General features: G+C 43.3%; 1 protein-coding gene and 2 long non-coding RNA genes across 3 annotated transcripts in view; 2 read left to right on the top strand and 1 right to left on the bottom strand.

The window, feature by feature from the left end:
• Window positions 1–839, top strand: part of LOC124626217 (uncharacterized) — a 3286-nt gene extending 2447 nt beyond the window's left edge. The window contains exon 3 of the long non-coding RNA XR_006980916.2: window positions 1–839. This exon is cut by the window's left edge and continues 349 nt beyond it. This is a non-coding gene — a long non-coding RNA (uncharacterized LOC124626217).
• A 3112-nt stretch (window positions 840–3951) lies between these two features.
• Window positions 3952–16720, top strand: skilb (SKI-like proto-oncogene b). The gene is made up of 8 exons (XM_017453324.3): window positions 3952–4488; window positions 7501–8755; window positions 11882–11959; window positions 12066–12154; window positions 13446–13585; window positions 13687–13892; window positions 14273–14458; window positions 15132–16720. The coding sequence occupies exons 2-8, from the start codon at window positions 7634–7636 to the stop codon at window positions 15336–15338; spliced, it is 2028 nt and encodes a 675-aa protein (XP_017308813.1). The 5' UTR covers window positions 3952–4488; window positions 7501–7633; the 3' UTR covers window positions 15339–16720.
• Window positions 9765–10302, bottom strand: LOC128629000 (uncharacterized). The gene is made up of 2 exons (XR_008393308.1): window positions 9955–10302; window positions 9765–9805 (listed from the first exon to the last, which is right to left on the bottom strand). It is a non-coding gene; the product is annotated as an uncharacterized LOC128629000 (long non-coding RNA).
• Window positions 16721–16773: the final 53 nt, after the last annotated feature.

The following is a 16773-nucleotide window of genomic DNA, read 5'->3' as shown; positions in this document are numbered from 1 at the left end:
CACAGCTTTATTTATAATTAATGCGCTCGTTCTAATACGTTATCGTTCCGTAATGGCTCATTCTCATGGATGTGTAGTTGAACACGTACTTGAAATAAAGTGATGTTTAATTAACGTGTATGGAAGGAGTCTCCAGTGTCAGTGCTGTGTAACAGTCAGAGGCAAAGCTGTAACTTGAAGTTTTCCCACATCTTCAGGACAGAGGAGTTTACACTTCTTTAACAAGCTGCAATTTTATTTTTTTTTGTCTTATTAACTTTAAAAGACAGAGAATAAAGAGAAAGAATAAAGAGAGAGAATAAAGAGGGAATAAAGAGAGAGAATAAAGAGAGGGATGGGGAAGGAACGAGTGTTTATAGCTGCTGTAACGTAAATGAGAACTGGAACTGACTCATTTCACGGACATTCCACAACAATAACTTTAACTATAAACTGATAAAAAAATACAATGTGTCATTGAAAATGTTATTGTTGTCAAATTGTCAAACTTTACTTTGTTTTGGTTTATTCTTTATGTAACTTATGAGACATTATAAAGCAAAGTAATAATGGAGTTATAACTAGATGAGAGTGAACAATTTTAAGACATTGGACTTCTGATCAGAAGTTTATGAGTTCAAATCCCAGTCGCTGGACCCTTAATCCTCATCTTCTCAGTTGTATAAATAAGATAAATGGATAAGGCTATAAATGTAAATGTAAATACTAACACAAACACATTCCACAGACTTACATTTGTTTTATATTGTTGTACATACTGTAGAACCTCTAATGGTTCCTCTCTAGGGACAAACTGAACAACTGAAGAGTGAATAAACATGGCATTACTGTTGTGTTTATGTGGTGGTGTTTATGTGTAAATAAACAACATGATTATGATTAATACGAGGAGGAGGAGGAGGAGGAGGAGGAATATAACTGAACTCCGCACAGACAGAGCTGTTATTACTGTGTTATAACAACTGCGCAATCATGACTTTCATTCATTCCATTATATCACTCTGTTCACTCACACTGTTGTGTGTTTCATCCGTTTCCTAGCAACAACATCTCCGTCTAACGCTTTGTTTAGTCCTCAGTGGGTATTTTAGAGCGGTCAACTTTCCAAAAATACAGAGAGACAGAGAGAAAAAGAGCGAGAGAGAGAGACAGAGAGAGACAGAAAGAGATAGAGACAGAGAGACAGAGAGAGAAAGAGAGAGAGACAGACAGAGAGAGAGAGAAAGAGAGTGAGACAGAGACACAGCGAGAGACAGAGAGAGACAGGGAGGGAGGGAGGGAGGGAGGACAGACAGACAGGGAAAGTGTGTGTGTGTGTGTGTGTGTGTGTGTGTGTGTGTGTGTGTGTGTGTGTGTGTGTGTGTGTGTGAGAAACAGAGGGAACATAGTGTGATGGTCAGTTGCATTTTTCCTGCATGTGGTTTGGACTTTTTCTCTGTTTCCATTCCCCGCTGTTCGAGTTCTGTCATTCTGCAATTCGTAGACGAGGAAGTTCTAATCATGACAAATAAAAGCACTAAAGAACTCTGAGATACAGAGAGGGAGAACTGAAGGGTTCTAGATAAACACTTTTTAAAAGTGTACACTAACACAAACACATTCTAACGCATTTTCAACAAATACAGACTTGCACTTTACAGAAAAGGGTTATTTAAAGGGTTCTTTAAAGGGTTCTTTGGATAGTTTAAACACTGTATTTTATTAAATGTATGTTCTCAGGATTAAAAGATCATTGATCAACATTGTCAGTCTGTGATGAAACAGAGTCAGCTTGTATATACAGACAAATCTGCACGAGACTGTTCTACCCGTTTAGAAGAAAAAATAACCCAAGGGTTCTTGAAGAGCTCTTTGGATATTTAACGGTTCCTCTCTAAATACTTGAAATCCTTTCTCAGAGATCACTTCAGCTATTAAGGACTGCCCCAGAGGTACAACTAACGAACACTTAACAGATTGAACCTTTTTAAGAGGGTTTGCTAAAAAAAATAAAATAAAAAAAAACGAAAAAAAAAGTAAAGCATTAAACTCTTATGGGTCAAAGGGTTCTTCAGTTGGAGTTTTGGATAGTTCCGGGTTCTATCTATACAGAATTAAACTCTTAGAATCTTAGAACTTTCTCTGATGGTTCTTTTTTTAATCGTCAATGAAATGATTTTTATTGTAATAGTTTTTTTTTTTTAACAGTGACTTCCCGGACAAAACCCACATCTCACTCCTGATGTTCACATTTCTCTGCTCGTGGCTGTGAAACCTGTACAATGTCCTGTAGTACCGGTGTGGAGTTTCCTCACACACCTCTTTAACTCACTCTGCAGAGACGAGTCCCGACTGAAGCATTTATTAGACATGCGGCATAGAAATGCAAAGCCTGATGCAAATGGCTGCTATTTGCACTATGCTAACAGTGAGATAGGACGAGGAGAAGCAGACAATAGAGAATGCAAATGGTCTGAGTTCAGCAGGCTGATACACACAGAGAGACAGACAGAGACAAAGAGAGAGAGAGAGAGAGAGAGAGAGAGAGAGAGAGAGAGAGAGAGAGAGAGAGAGAGAGAGGACAGACAAAAGACATGCAGATACACAATTCTCGTGCATGAAGGAGGAAATCAGATCTCTGTTTCCTCTCACATCATCATCTGCACAAAACCTTCTGAACAGTTTTAAAATCTTAAGAGCTCCAGTCCAGGGTGAGTCACGTGAGGCCATCAAACCACATCAAAATAGTCAAATTATCACTGGAAAAGTAGGCCAGCCTACAGGAAGTACATTTATAAACATGTTATAAACCACCACCCAGTCTTTAGCGACTAGTTTAATTTACACTTCCTATAATGAAGTACCAGCACACTAAAGTCTGTGAGTTAATAAATATAAATATAAATTGATATATTCTTTCTAAATGCACATTAAAGTGCTGCTGAAATTAAAATCAATGTCTGTGGAGTTTGTTTGTTTTTTATACGTGTATCTGTTATAGACACCAATATGTTAGTGTAACTACAAAAAGGATCGTTTTGGGGATTTTTTTTTGGTAGAAACTAAATTTTTTGATGACTCATTCTGTACTAGTGTTCTAGTCCAGTTAAATGCTGTCTAGACTGAATATGCTCCGCCCCCCCCGGGGGGGGGGGGGGGGGGGTCCAGTTCTACAGTAGCAGCTTGTAAGCAGTAAACATGGTTGATAGTGTGCAACTTCACACACACTATTCCCTTTTAAAAACTGAAAATAAATGTTTGGAGTTTACTCATTTGGAAGTGGGCGGAGTTTGGCTGATTTTTCAGAGGAGTGTTTTACCAAAATGTCCTCAGACTCTTTACATCATCGTCTCCATCAGTCTGTAATATCGTATTATCTCCTACTCTGATGCGTCAGATGTCTCCCTATGGCTCTCCGTCACCATCGGCAACACTGACGCTCGACCTAGACTCAGACATGTACGCCATAACTCCAAACACACACACACACACACACACACACACACAAAGTGTTATTATAGATTTAACCAACTAACATGTCTGTGTTGACGGGTCTGAGCTGATATTTGATTTACTGTGGATGGTGTGAGCAGCCATGTTGACACAAACTCCAGGAGGAGGAGAACTTTCTGACTTTATAAATAGGAATTACAATTCGGTTGATGTTTTCTTCGGTTACGAGCAGATACAGATACAGATAGAGATTACTGGTTAGTTACCAGCCCTGATTTTTAACTGTGTTATGAAAAATTTAAATGGGCGTTAATGCAGAGAGCAAAGACACACCATCTCCAAACTGCTATTTATTTAATTTATTCAATTAATTAATTTACTTATTTTACTTCTCCAGGTGTGTAAAGGATTCCTGTCGTGCCCCCCCAACACACACACACAAACTGGTGGGGAATCTGTGTGTGAGGATTTTTGGAGGTACATCCGGGGATTTTTCGCATACTTCTCTTCTCAGACTCGGAGTGTTGGTTGACATGGCGACCGGTAAAGTGGAGCGCGAGGTGCCTACGCGTTTTGAAAAAAAGAAGAAAAAAAGAGAATAAAATCTATTTATTTTATTTTATTTTTTTATTTTAAAGCTTCGATTTCAGATCTAAACTGAGTGAGTAAATAAATATTATTAAAATATTATGAAGCAGTGAGGAGCTGAGGAAGAAAAGCGAACGAAGCCTGAGCCAAAAAAAAAGAAAAGAAAGAAAGAAAATCCAGCCTGCTGTCTAGTCTCGCGTCGGGTGGAAGCGCGCGCTGTCGTCGCCGGTGACGTTTGCAGTCGGGTTGTGGGGAGTGACGTCACCGGTCTATCACCATGAAGCTCGAGGCAGGGTAATTAGAGAGAGAGAGACAGACAGCGTCGCGCGCAGTAAACACCCTGAGACCGATTATATTTTACACGATTAAATCCGTTTAATCAGCGATTATTTTTCACACACGGATGAAGAACAGTGGTTTAGACTGAACTCAGACCGGATCCGGGTTTAAAGCTTCGTTTAAACAAAGGTAAGACACTATTAAAGATCTCGAGCCTGCCCCCCCCCCCCCACACACACACACACGTTAATTATAATCGCTGTAATGTAAACGTTATTCGACAACACGGTGTACCGGTTTTATCCGTTCTGTGCATTTAATGTGCCATTTTTACGGTGAATGTGGAACGTCAGTGGTAGAGAATAGACACCGTTTCAAAGATATACAGGCTGTTTGTTTGTTTTTTAGTCCTTAAATGTGGTATAAAGGGGTGGAAATAGTTTTGTTGGAGAATTTACAGCTAATGGAGTCGCTAATGGAGCCATTACGCTATCTGCCCTCAGCAACTCATGTTTTAATCGCTGCAGTGACGAGGAGAAGGGAAAAAAACGAGCCTTCATTCATAGACAAAACACTAATCGATGGCTTTATTTGTATTATCGAACCAGGAAGGGTTTTTTTTCCCCTCACAAATGATTGTAGTCGACGGTGTTTTCCTGATTTGTTGTGAAATGCAGAAACGGGGGGGGGAGTCCCGCAGCGCGCGCGCCTCACTGCTGAATGTCATTACCAGAGAACAGAACAGCGCGCGCTGGGAGGGGGAGAAGGGGGAGGGAGGGAGGGGAGGGGGGTTGGGATCGGATAGGAAGGGAAGAAGGGGGGGGGGGGGGGGGGGGGGGGGGGGGTCATTCGCGGGAAGGGGGAGGGGGGAGGGGGCGCGAGCGAGCGAGCTGCTTTACTGACTGTGAGTGAGGGAGTGAGTAAGCTCCACTCGGCGGAGGAGGACGGGGGTGGCCTGTCTGTCACTTCCAGCTACGTTTCTCTGTGTGACTCATTCGAAAAGGTTTGTAGACACGCTCAAGGTAACAGACACGTGCAAAATGTCGAAAGAAGACACGTTGACCTTTATGGTCCTAGATTATTGACATGAAACGGCGGCGTGTTTTCCGTGTTCACCCCCGTGTTCACCCCCGAAACGCTAATGGTGCGGCCTTTCTTAAAGTCTCTAAATCAGCTCTCTAAGGCGTTAAATCGACTTCCGTTCTGCTGCTGGGGCTTTAAACTACCATTTTATATCGTTTTATACGTGCTTCTAATACAAAGATATAATCCTTTACAATTCCCAATTATTCCACACACACACACACACACACACACACACACATATATATATATAATATATATATATATATATATATATATATATATATATATATATATATATATATATACACACACTACCAGTCAAAAGTTTAGACACGCTCATTCTTTATTTTTATTTTTTCTTCCACATTTTAGAAAAATAATATGACAGTCATTAAAACTCTGGAGTAACACAAATAGAACTATGGGAATTATGTTTTGATAAAAAATCCAAAATAATTTAGTATTTTAGCATCTTCAAAGTAGACACCCTTTTTGCCTAGAATTAAAGGATTAAAGGAGTTTCCACCTGTGCAGGACACTTTTCTATCAGCTGCTTTTTGTTCCAAGTCATCCGTTTAATATTTTTTTGTAAATAAAATGTTAGTTTTCTAATGAAAGAAATGAATATGTCGGCACGATTATATTTTTGTGTACAACACTGATTTCAAACATTTAATCGCACACCTTCAGATCAAAAGATTTTTAAGCTCATGGAAAACATTTCAGTCGGATGTCCACAAACTTTTGACCGGTAGTGTGTGTGTATGTATATATATATATATATATATATATACATACACACACACACACACACACAATGCATATTTAATATTCCTTATGTTTCATTATATGCCAACTTATTTACATAATTCATTTCATTGTAGGTTAATTTATTCTTATATATGTTTCTCTGACTATAGTATATTTCTGTAAATATTCCAGCACTGCACACTCACCAAGACAAATTCCCGGTGTGTGTAAAACACTGTACCGTGCCCTTTATACAGTACAGTACAGTTAGCCTCGGATTCATCTGCAGTGAGTCCGAGCTGATTCTGAATATTCAGAGAACAATGCAAATCATTTACAGGTCCAAGTTCTACAGGAATAGAATAAAGGACCCACGATGAAAGATTTCGGTCTGGTGGACGTGAAATTTAAGGGGGGGGGGGGGGGGGGGGGGTAGACACGCTTTAAAGATTCCATCACTTTCATTTTAGCATCAGTTCACCCAAACATCGCTCTTATCTAAATGACACGGAATGAAAATAAAGCTGCACTGCGCCGACTTGTTGTGTTTTGTTATTTCTGTTCCTGGAATCGTAACAAATCGTTAGAAAGGACAATAATAAGAGATTAAAAGATCGTTATCTTTTGTAGATCTTAAATCAGCAGTTTGAAATGTAAAGTTTTGCAGAGAATCATGTTATGTATCTTGTTGTTTGGCTGAATATATTTTTATATCCAAATGCAGCTGTGTGATCATGATGATAATGATGATGATGATAGCAGGCTTTTGTGCATCATACTTTCCCATAACAGCAGCCCCCCGTCCCCCCATGTGTTTTATTCCTTTTATTCCACGGCGTCAGTCAAAGCTGAAATTATAGTAAATTAATCAACACCTTCTGACCAATCAGAATTCAACGTTGCGGTGAAATATTCATGAATGTTTACGAGCAGCGAAGCCTTTCGACTCTGGAGTGAGACTAATTACACTTTATAATCCACCTCACTGTTATTACAGACATGCTGGTGGAGGGGGTAGTTGTAAAGTCTGAGGGCAAAAGGGCAATAGGTTTGCACTCCTCCCCCGAGGGTGTGGGAGGGGGTCTGTCTGGGCATGTGTCAGAGTAAAGGTCATAGGTTACGTGTTAGAGAAATTATACAGTTACTGCACTGATGACAATCTTAATCACAGCACAGTGATACAGGTATAGAAAACATCATGGATGGTATAGTGTTGTAGATAGTAAAATATTGGCACCCTGTCATTGTTACGTGCCATTTAAGAGTACCATGAGCAATAAAACACAGGTCCTAGAAGGTATATTCTAATTGGAGTAGATGATTTATTTATTTATTTTGTACATTCTATTATTCATTTATTTACAGTTTTCCAAGACATTGAGCAGAAGTCACCACAATGGTTCTATAACACCTGTAAGATAAAAACACCTCTGAGTAACTGTTGGTCCACCTGAAGTTACTGAAGATCAGTTGTAATCGCGATCACATTCCTGGCAAGATGGCCATGGTGCAGAACAACCGTCCTCACCCTGAGAAGGACCTGGCTCTGCTCAGAGTACCGGTGAAGAGGCTGATGCGAGAGAGGGAGATAGAAGCAACGCCCATAAAGAAGCGCGTGATGGCGGCGCTTAATTTGTCATGCAAAAAGGCTTCGGAGTCATCGTCAAGGACTCCTGTCATAAAAACCGAACATGTAGAGAAGGACTCAGAGTTTCTTAACTATCAACACGTCTCAAAGGGACAGGCTGGGCGAGACGGCGCTCTGGACCTGAGCCCGGCTTTGAGACACACTCTGGCCCAGTTTACTCTGAGCAGTCAGTGTTCTTTAGGAGGCCCTGCTGCCTTTTCTGGTCAGTACAGCCAGGAGAAGCTGGCTCCGTCTCTCAGCCAGGCCAGCGTGGCAGTCGGGCCTTTACTGGTGCCTCCTGACAGCTCCACAGAGCTGGTGTTGTGCACGCTGGAGGGCGAATCTATTTCCTGCTTCTCAGTGGGTGGTGAGCTGCGCCTGTGTTTGCCTCAAGTGCTCAACACGGTGCTGCGAGACTTCTCCCTGCAGCAGATCAACTCCGTGTGCGATCAGCTCTATGTCTACTGCTCGCGCTGCAACGCTTCCCAGCTGCACGTCCTCAAAGTGCTGGGCGTACTCCCGGCCGGCGCTCCGTCCTGCGGCCTCATCACTCTCACCGACGCCCAGCGGCTCTGCAACACCCTGCTCCACCCGGGAGACAACGTTCCCGCCGGCCCGCATAAAGACCACCGGCTTGCGGAAGAAGAGGAGCAAGAAGCCGAGGAAGCCGGAGGGTTCTGGGTGGAGCATCAGTGCCTGGGGAAGTGCCAGGGCCTGTTCCTTACTCGTCTCTACTCCACTCCGGGGGCTCCGTGCATCCGATGCTCGCAGTGTCGACAGCTTTTCTGTCCCGAACGCTTCGTGATGCACTCGCACCGGCAACCAGACAAGCGGACGTGTCACTGGGGCTTCGACTCCGCCAAGTGGGCGTGTTACCTCCAACTGGGGCGACGGCACCACGGCACGGCCGACGAGGGGAAACTGGAGCAGCTCCTGGAGGCTATGAAACTGAAGTTCACTGGGAGTCGTCTGGACATGAAGACGTCACATCTGGTAAGAGTCTCGATCTGTTTATTCAGGAAATGGCTCTGTATTCAGTAACGACAGTGAAACTAATTGGGGGAAAAATATAGTAGCAAGAGTCAGGAGCGTGAGTTTAAGAAATTAAATGGATCTTTTCTATCTGTGTGTTGTTATTAACAACAGTGTTTACTGAGGAAAACATTATTCTCCATAAGTTCACGGCTTATTATTCAGTAATTACAATGTGACTAATATTAAAGGTGTAGTTATGGCTCTGTCAAACCATTTACATTATTTACCATTATTTTCATCAGAGAATAACGTATAGAATTACACAAAGCTCAAAAAACAGACAGAATGTTTCCCAGATGTATTTACGTGACGTGTGAGGCTCGATATAAATCCATCATGAGTAATGATGGTGTTTTAGAGCAGATGCACGATGGAGACGTGTCGGAGAACAACATGTCCCTGCGGTACGCTGTAAATATTTGAACACTGAAGTAAACAGTGAAGTTAGTGAGTGAGTGTGAGGTGAGTTGTGGGCTCGAGCAGGCGTTTCCCCTCTCCGGAGGAAGCTGCAGGACGCTGATGGTTCGGTCAGGGTCGCCTGGCTTTCCTCACTGAGTCTGCACAAACAGCAGGAACCACGGCAACAGGGCAGAGAAACAGAGAGCGAGGAGTGGGAGGAGAGTGGGCGAGAGAGAGAGAGAGACAGAGAGAGAGAGAGAGAGGGTGGAAAAAAGAGACGGGAAAAAGAGGAAAGAGCTGGAGACACATACAAAGAGAGAGAGAGAGAGGCAGCGAGAGAGAGGAGGATGGTCACATGTGTCTCCAGCCTGCTGCTTTGCTTTCCCCCACCACGGCCCCTGCATTCAGCTTCACTTCCAGCCAATAGAAACACAGACCCCCGGCCCCGGCCTCCTTCACAGCCAATCAGCTTTCAGAGATCCCAGTCGATTCTAGACTCATTATATAACGCTTATCCGGAGACTAAACAACTGTCCGGCGACTGGAGTTCTGGGAAAAACAGCCTCGGCCCTTTTAAGAAACGACCACTGAAATGAAAGTCGATAGACTCTTTCAGAGACAAAAGACATAAAACACACACACACACACCACAGACATGACAGACATGTCAGACGTCTGAGAGACGAGTAAAGCGGATATTTCTTACAGCCTCAGAGTTAAATCTCAGCGTAATGAACGATAAAGACCAGACTGCTGACCTTTGGACTCAGCCTGTCGCCGCGGTGTAGAAGGACGGACCGAGCACTTATTTTCGTCTGAGATGTTATTAATGTTGTGAGAGATAAGCGACGCTATCAGCTCTGTTTGTCTGTTTCTCAGAGATAAAGCCGTCGCGACTGTAAGCAGGTTCTGTCCTATTACACGCAACAAGAAAGTAAATAATTTATATGTTGTTTAAAAAATGTCACATGAGGTGAGACTAGTCATAACCGTTCACCTTTATACACCTGGATTCTGATTGGCCAGAAGCTGTGGATTAATTCACAGTAGTACAGGTTTATATTTTGTTTCTATAGTAACGACTGATTTACAGGAAGCTGCACTGCAGACGCTCCATGTGAAGAGCATCTGAGGCGAAATATTCTGTAAGCGTACGTTTATTTATCTGGTTTATGGAAGGAGTCTCCAGTGTCAGAGCTTTGTAACAGTCATCACAGGACTTCTATACAACGAAGGCCTGTTTAAATAACTAGCAAACATCCATAACCAGCTGGAGAATAAATATTGGCACCCAGCAGTATGAGTTTTAAGAATGAAGCAGCACGAATATGTTCGTTAAGGCTTTCGTTAATGTTGGTGTTTTTAGACTTATTTATCATGGATGAAGTAAATATTTTTGGTTGTTAGATGTTTATTATTGGGTTCATGAGTTAATGATTTTACCGTCAGTGTAATAACGAGTAATAATGATGACGTGTCTGGAGTTTAAAGCGTCTCAACATTTTCGACGAGGTTAGATCAGATAACTGAATTAGAGACACGGATTTGTCATTAATGTCGGTGTGAGACGGGTTTTTGGGTTTCAGATTGGACCCGTGAGCAGGTCTGAGGTCGGTGATAATCCCTGGCTGTGTGTGTTTTGTGCTCGATGAATGACTGGACTGCTTGCGTCAGATGTTGTAAATTGTCTGGAGCCTTCATGTCGCTGAGGGCCACGTGATATATCCCACACACACACACGCACACACGTACACACACACGCACACACACGCACACACAGACACACACACAGAATCGGACCCGGGCAGGTTCATGCAGCGTCAACTGGAGCCCTCATGCATGACTTCATGTTAAACCTGTTACGGCTGTGGGATATAAAAAGTAAATGGTCCTGTTTGTCTGTGAAAGATAATAATCTGAGTATCTGTGAGATCAGACAGTCAGATAAAACCATCTTAAAAGGAAAACCTTAGCTGTTTTCATTCACAGGAATTTTTTGTTTTAGGATCCATCTGTGTGTGTGTGTATTTGTGTGTGTGTGGGAAAAAGAAATTAGTGGATGTTATCATTGTGTAAGACATGTCTAGACTGAGCCAGCGGGGCCTCCAGGAAGCCAGTCATCCACAGAGAAAGAGAGAGAACAAGAGATAGACAAGATAGAGACAGACAGAGGAAAAAAAGAAAGAACGAGAGGCAGACAGACAGACAGACAGAGACAAAAATAGACAGAGAAAAATTGAGATTGAGACAAGAGATAGGAAGACAGACAGAGGGAGAGATAAATATAGACAGGTATAGACAGAGATAGAGAGAAAGAGAGAAAGCCAGACATAGACAGTGAGCGAGAGAAAGCGTGAGAGACAGTGTCTATTTCTGTGTCTGTCTGTCTCTCTCAACCTCAGAGAGATCGAGAAAAAGAGAGAGTGAGACAGAGAAAGTGAAATGGAGACAAAGTGAGAGAGACAGCAGTGCCTTCTCAGTTGTCTCAGTTGACAGGCAGAGAGTGAGACAGCAGGGCCTCCTGGAACTCAGTAGTCCATAAAGAAGCATTCAGAACTGTGAGTGAGTGTTAATCCCGTCTCCATACTGATATAAGATCTCTCTCTCTCTCTCTCTCTCTCTCTTTCTCTCTCTCTCTCTCTGTGTGTGTGTGTGTGTGTGTGTGTGTGTGTGTGTGTTCTCCAGGAGACTGCCCGGGTGGAGGAGGGGTTAAATCTGTGTTCTGGGAAAGAGAAAGTGTGTGAGAGCGGTACAGATGGAAAGGTAAAACACTCACTCACGTGGAATCAGTTTTTTCTCAGTTTATCTCGACGTTTCCTGTCACACACAAAGCCGCGCCAACATCCTTTTATGTCCGTTCCTCTCACAGGTGGGGGCGTTCCCGGGGTACGTGTTCGACCCGTGTCTCCTCACCAACCTGAAGGAGGATCCCAGACACCTCGACCTCATGTGGCAAAGGTACACAAACATTATTAGCACTCATTCAGTCTCTGTTCACTCTCTCACTCACTCTCTCACTCACTCTCTCACTCACCCACTCACTCACCCACCCACTCACTCTCACCCTCTCACTCTCTCACCCACTCACTCACTCTCTCACCCAGCCACTCACTCTCTCACTCACTCTCTCACACACTCACTCTCTCACACACTCACTCTCTCACCCACCCACTCACTCTCACCCTCTCACTCTCTCACCCACCCACTCACTCTCACCCTCTCACTCTCTCACCCAGTCACTCACTCTCTCACCCAACCACTCACTCTCTCACACACTCACTCTCTCACACACTCACTCAGTCTCTCACCCACCCACTCACTCTCACCCTCTCACTCTCTCACCCACTCACTCACCCTCTCACCCAGCCACTCACTCTCTCTCTCACCCACTAACTCTCTCACTCACTCTCTCACACACTCACTCACTCTCTCACCCACTCACTCTCTCACCCATGCACTCTCTCTCACTCTCTCACTCACTCCATGACCCATTCACTCTCTCACTCACACTCTCACCCACCCACTGTCTCTCTCACTCACTCACTCTCTCACCCTCACACTCACTCACTCACTCTCTCACACACTAACACTCTCTGTCACTCTCTCACCCACTCACTCTCTCACCCACGCACTCAGTGTCTCACCCACTCACTCTTTCACCCATTCACTCTCTCACTCACACTCTCACCCACCCACTGTCTCTCTCACTCACTCTCTCACCCTCACACTCACTTACTCACTCTCTCACCCACTCACTCTCTCACCCACTCACTCTCTCACCCACGCACTCACTGTCTCACCCACTCACACACTCACTCTTTCACCCATTCACTCTCTCACCCACTCACTCACTCTCTCACTTACTCTCTTTCTCTCTCACTCTTCTCGTTTTCTTCACTTTCTCTTCAATTACTCTCTCTTTTCACTCTCTCGCTCACTCTCTCACTTCAGCTCAGTTTATTCACTTACACCTGTACATGGTGTGTGTTTGGGTGTAAACAGGGTTGAAGGTGTAATCAGGGTGTATATAAGGGTCCTTGAGTTTTTATGATATAATATAAATCATACTGTAATTTTCTATAAATAAATAACTCCTAGACCATAGATAGAGAAAGCGAGAGATCAGAGAGGAAGAGTGTGATGTAATATTTGTGTACAGTTGTTAGTGTTAGTGGTGAAACGTGGTAAAGACCTGTCCTGTGTGTGTCCCGTGTGTGATCGGTGTTTAACGCGCCCCCTTTTCTTCCAGTTGGTATCTTTACATGCACGATAAGCTGAGCATCTCCGGCATGGCCCTGGACACTGCACGAGCTGCTGATACAGACGACGACGCTCCGAGAGCAGAGACGCTGAAACCTGTGAAAAAGGCGTGTGAGGAAGCAGAGGAAGGTGAGGACAAAGCATCCGCAGGTCACTGTCTGAAACACAAGTGATGATCATGTGAGCAACACGACTGATTCTTCAAATGCTGCTGTTCTCTGATTCCACAGGGGGCAAAAAAACAAGTCACCCAGCCAGCCAATCACAGCGCAGTGATCCGGATGAGCGGCCCAGGGTTTCCATAGAAACGCCGGCATGTGATGAAAAGTCTTTGGAGGAGAACAAGGACAGCATGGTGGTGGAGGTGCTTCAGATGTACAACGCTCAGCAGGAGAAGCTGCAGTCCACGCTCCGCAAGCAGCAGCAGCTGGAAAAGGTTCTTACACTTCACGTGCCTCATGTGTCTTTAACCGAACGTGCTGCTAACCACAGAAATGGTGCAGTTTTTAATACAGAAGATTAGACATGAGATTAGAAGAAAGAAAATGATTAAAATATGCGGCACAGAATATAAACACACACACACGCATCAGGATGCTAAAGAATGCGAATGGATTTTTGTAATTACATTAATATAAATATTGTTTATTCTGTAATTAAATAAACATCACATAATGGGTTAAATCTGCACTGCATCGTGTGTGTGTGTGTGTGTGCGTGCGTGTGCGTGTGTGTCACACACACCTCCTCCTCTTTGCTATAATGCACCAAACTTTGTCCTGACCTTCTCCTCTGCTTCTCGTCCTCGGGGATCAGGAGCTGCAGGCTCTGCGTGAGGCCGACGCAGACCAGCTGGGGGAGGTGCAGACGCAGCTGCAGACGGAGCATGCTCAGAAGAAGGAGGTGGAGCAGGAGGAGCAGAAGAGGCTTCAGTGCAGCGTGGAGCAGCAGCAGCAGAGCTGCAGGTGCCAAGAGCAGCAGGAGAACCGTTACTCTGCACAGGTAGAACATCAGCACATGATCATGCACTAACCGGCCCTTTTCCCCTCAGTGTCATCTATTGTTCAAAAATCTCTTCAACCATTTAATCAAGAACCAGTGGTTACCATAGAGACCATACTGTATTAGAACAAGCTCATTAATACAGTATAATTACTAAGTGATGTGTTCTAGAGACTTCATCAACACCTTCTGACCAATCACAAGCCAGAATGCAGCAGAGCTATGGTGTTTTCATTGACATGATGCACCATTACTACATCAGAGCTGCCATTTTTGAAAGTTTCTGACACCCACACTACTGCTTCTCACTACTACCTCTCACAACTGCCACTACCCATGACTACTGCACCTCAATACAGCCCCCCACTACTACTACTGCCCCCCCAACTACTGCGCCTCAATACAGCGCACCCGCTACTACTGCTGCCCACGACTACTGCCTTCTCTACTGCCCCCAACTAGTGCTTTTCCCCCCTACATCTGACACCCACACTACTGCCCCCGCCAATACCACCCCCCACTACTGCCTCTCATAACTGCTACTGCCCCCGACTGCTGCCCCTCACTACTGCCACCCCCACTACTGCCTCCTGCTGGCTCATTTCTGTCACTGTCAGGATATTATTATAATGAATATGTGGTGGTTCTTCTCTATGCTCTGTGGTTGTTGTAGTTGTTGGAGCTGCGTCAGAGGCTGGACCGCGCTGAGGAGGACCGTGAGGAGCTGCAGGAGGAGCTGAGGCGTGAGCGAGAAGCTCGGGAGAAGCTGGAGAGGATCATCTCTGAGCTCAGACAGCAGATGAAGGAGTCTGTTCCTCCGTCAGCTCTCGACAGCCCGCTCTCCAACTCCTCCAGCGATGTCCTCATGTCTCCTCCGTAACCTCGCGTTCATAATGCTAATCATTTCATTTCACTTTTACTTTGTTCACGGACAATTCCTCGAGAACGTTACATTTTCATCAGTGCACTTCATTATTCCACGCGGACAAATTAAAATGAAAACAAACAAACAAACACGCATATGTATCCTGGATTTTTTTTTTTTTTGGTATAAAGAGCATTAACTGCTTTTTTATGTCACTTTTTTTGAGTATGCAAATTTTCATGCATGTGTAATAACCCTGAGAGTGTGTGTGTGTGTGTGTGTGTGTGTGTGTGTGTGTGTGTGTGTGTGTGTGTGTGAATTTCAGAATGAAACTGTCAGCGTTGATTATCCCGTGCGCTGACTACTGTTAGAAAAAAACAACAACTAGATTTCAGATTTTTAAAAAAAGTTGTAATGTGCTATTGTTTATTAAAATAAAGTATTTATTACATTGTCTTATTGCTAGATGTTATTGTGAGAAAACCTTTATTTAAAAAAAAAAAAACCCGACACGCTTATATGTATAGGTACGCTAACTTTTAATTTCATGATGTTGATCAGAAGGAGCAGAAATTTTGTGTCATTTTTCCCCGTTTAAAATTTGAGCATAACTCCAGAGACATTCCACACATCCCGAACAATCTCTTCTTCTCTTCATATCAGATTCTGAATTTTATTCACTGCACCTTTTAAGCCATGTCTGAATGTATGATACTGTATGTATGCATGTGCGCTGAAATATATATATATATATATATATATATATATATATATATATATATATATATATATATATAATATACGGATTATGTTAACTGAGTTTACAGCATCATATATGTTTTTAAAAAGAATTCTGTATAGAAATGTTTTGTAAAATGTTTCTTTCTTGATTCTCTCTCTCTCTCTCTCTCTCTCTCTCTCTCTCTCTCTCTCTGTATAACCTTCTGTTTTCTTTTGAAATTTTTAACAAATTTCTGAAGTTAAAAACATTAAAGATTTTAAAAATGGTCCTTTATTATTGTCACATGATAGGAATTGATATTAATGCCTGTGTGTGATCAGTTTAGATGAACAGGGTTTATTAGAAAGAAAGAAAGAAAGAAAGAAGCGTGCTGCGAGAGCGAGTGGAAGTGCTCGTGCTCTGTGATCCACGACAATCAGACTGAATGTTGGATTTCTGGGCCAGAAAGACTTAAAGACTGAGCTGATGGCGTTGTTCCTACCTCAGATGAACGGTGTATGAGTTGTGTATTTGTGTTTTCATACAGTGTGGACTGATGGAGCTCTGAAATTACCTCTGTGCTGTTTCTATGCTGCTTTCTGAGAGAAGTGTTATGGGCTTTTTCATGTCGCCTCGTCGACTGATGCATGTGGAACATTAAAGTCAAAGAAAAGCAGATTTTCTTTCCCCCTTATAAATATGCAGAGTAATCCTTTCTTTCTTTCTTTC

The sequence above is a fragment of the Ictalurus punctatus genome, chromosome 23 (assembly GCF_001660625.3).
Source record: "Ictalurus punctatus breed USDA103 chromosome 23, Coco_2.0, whole genome shotgun sequence".
NCBI classification, from domain to species: domain Eukaryota; kingdom Metazoa; phylum Chordata; class Actinopteri; order Siluriformes; family Ictaluridae; genus Ictalurus; species Ictalurus punctatus.
The sequence above is the reverse complement of the archived record's forward strand: the minus strand, read 5'-3'. Positions and strand labels throughout refer to the sequence as shown.

Coding starts and splice junctions, on each gene's coding strand:
- skilb (XM_017453324.3), top strand. CDS start 7,634: ATGGCCATGGTGCAGAACAACCGTCCTCACCCTGAGAAGGACCTGGCT. Junction 12,155..13,445: donor CTCGACCTCATGTGGCAAAG/GTACACAAACAT, acceptor CTTTTCTTCCAG/TTGGTATCTTTACATGCACG. Junction 13,893..14,272: donor AGCAGCAGCAGCTGGAAAAG/GTTCTTACACTT, acceptor CTCGGGGATCAG/GAGCTGCAGGCTCTGCGTGA.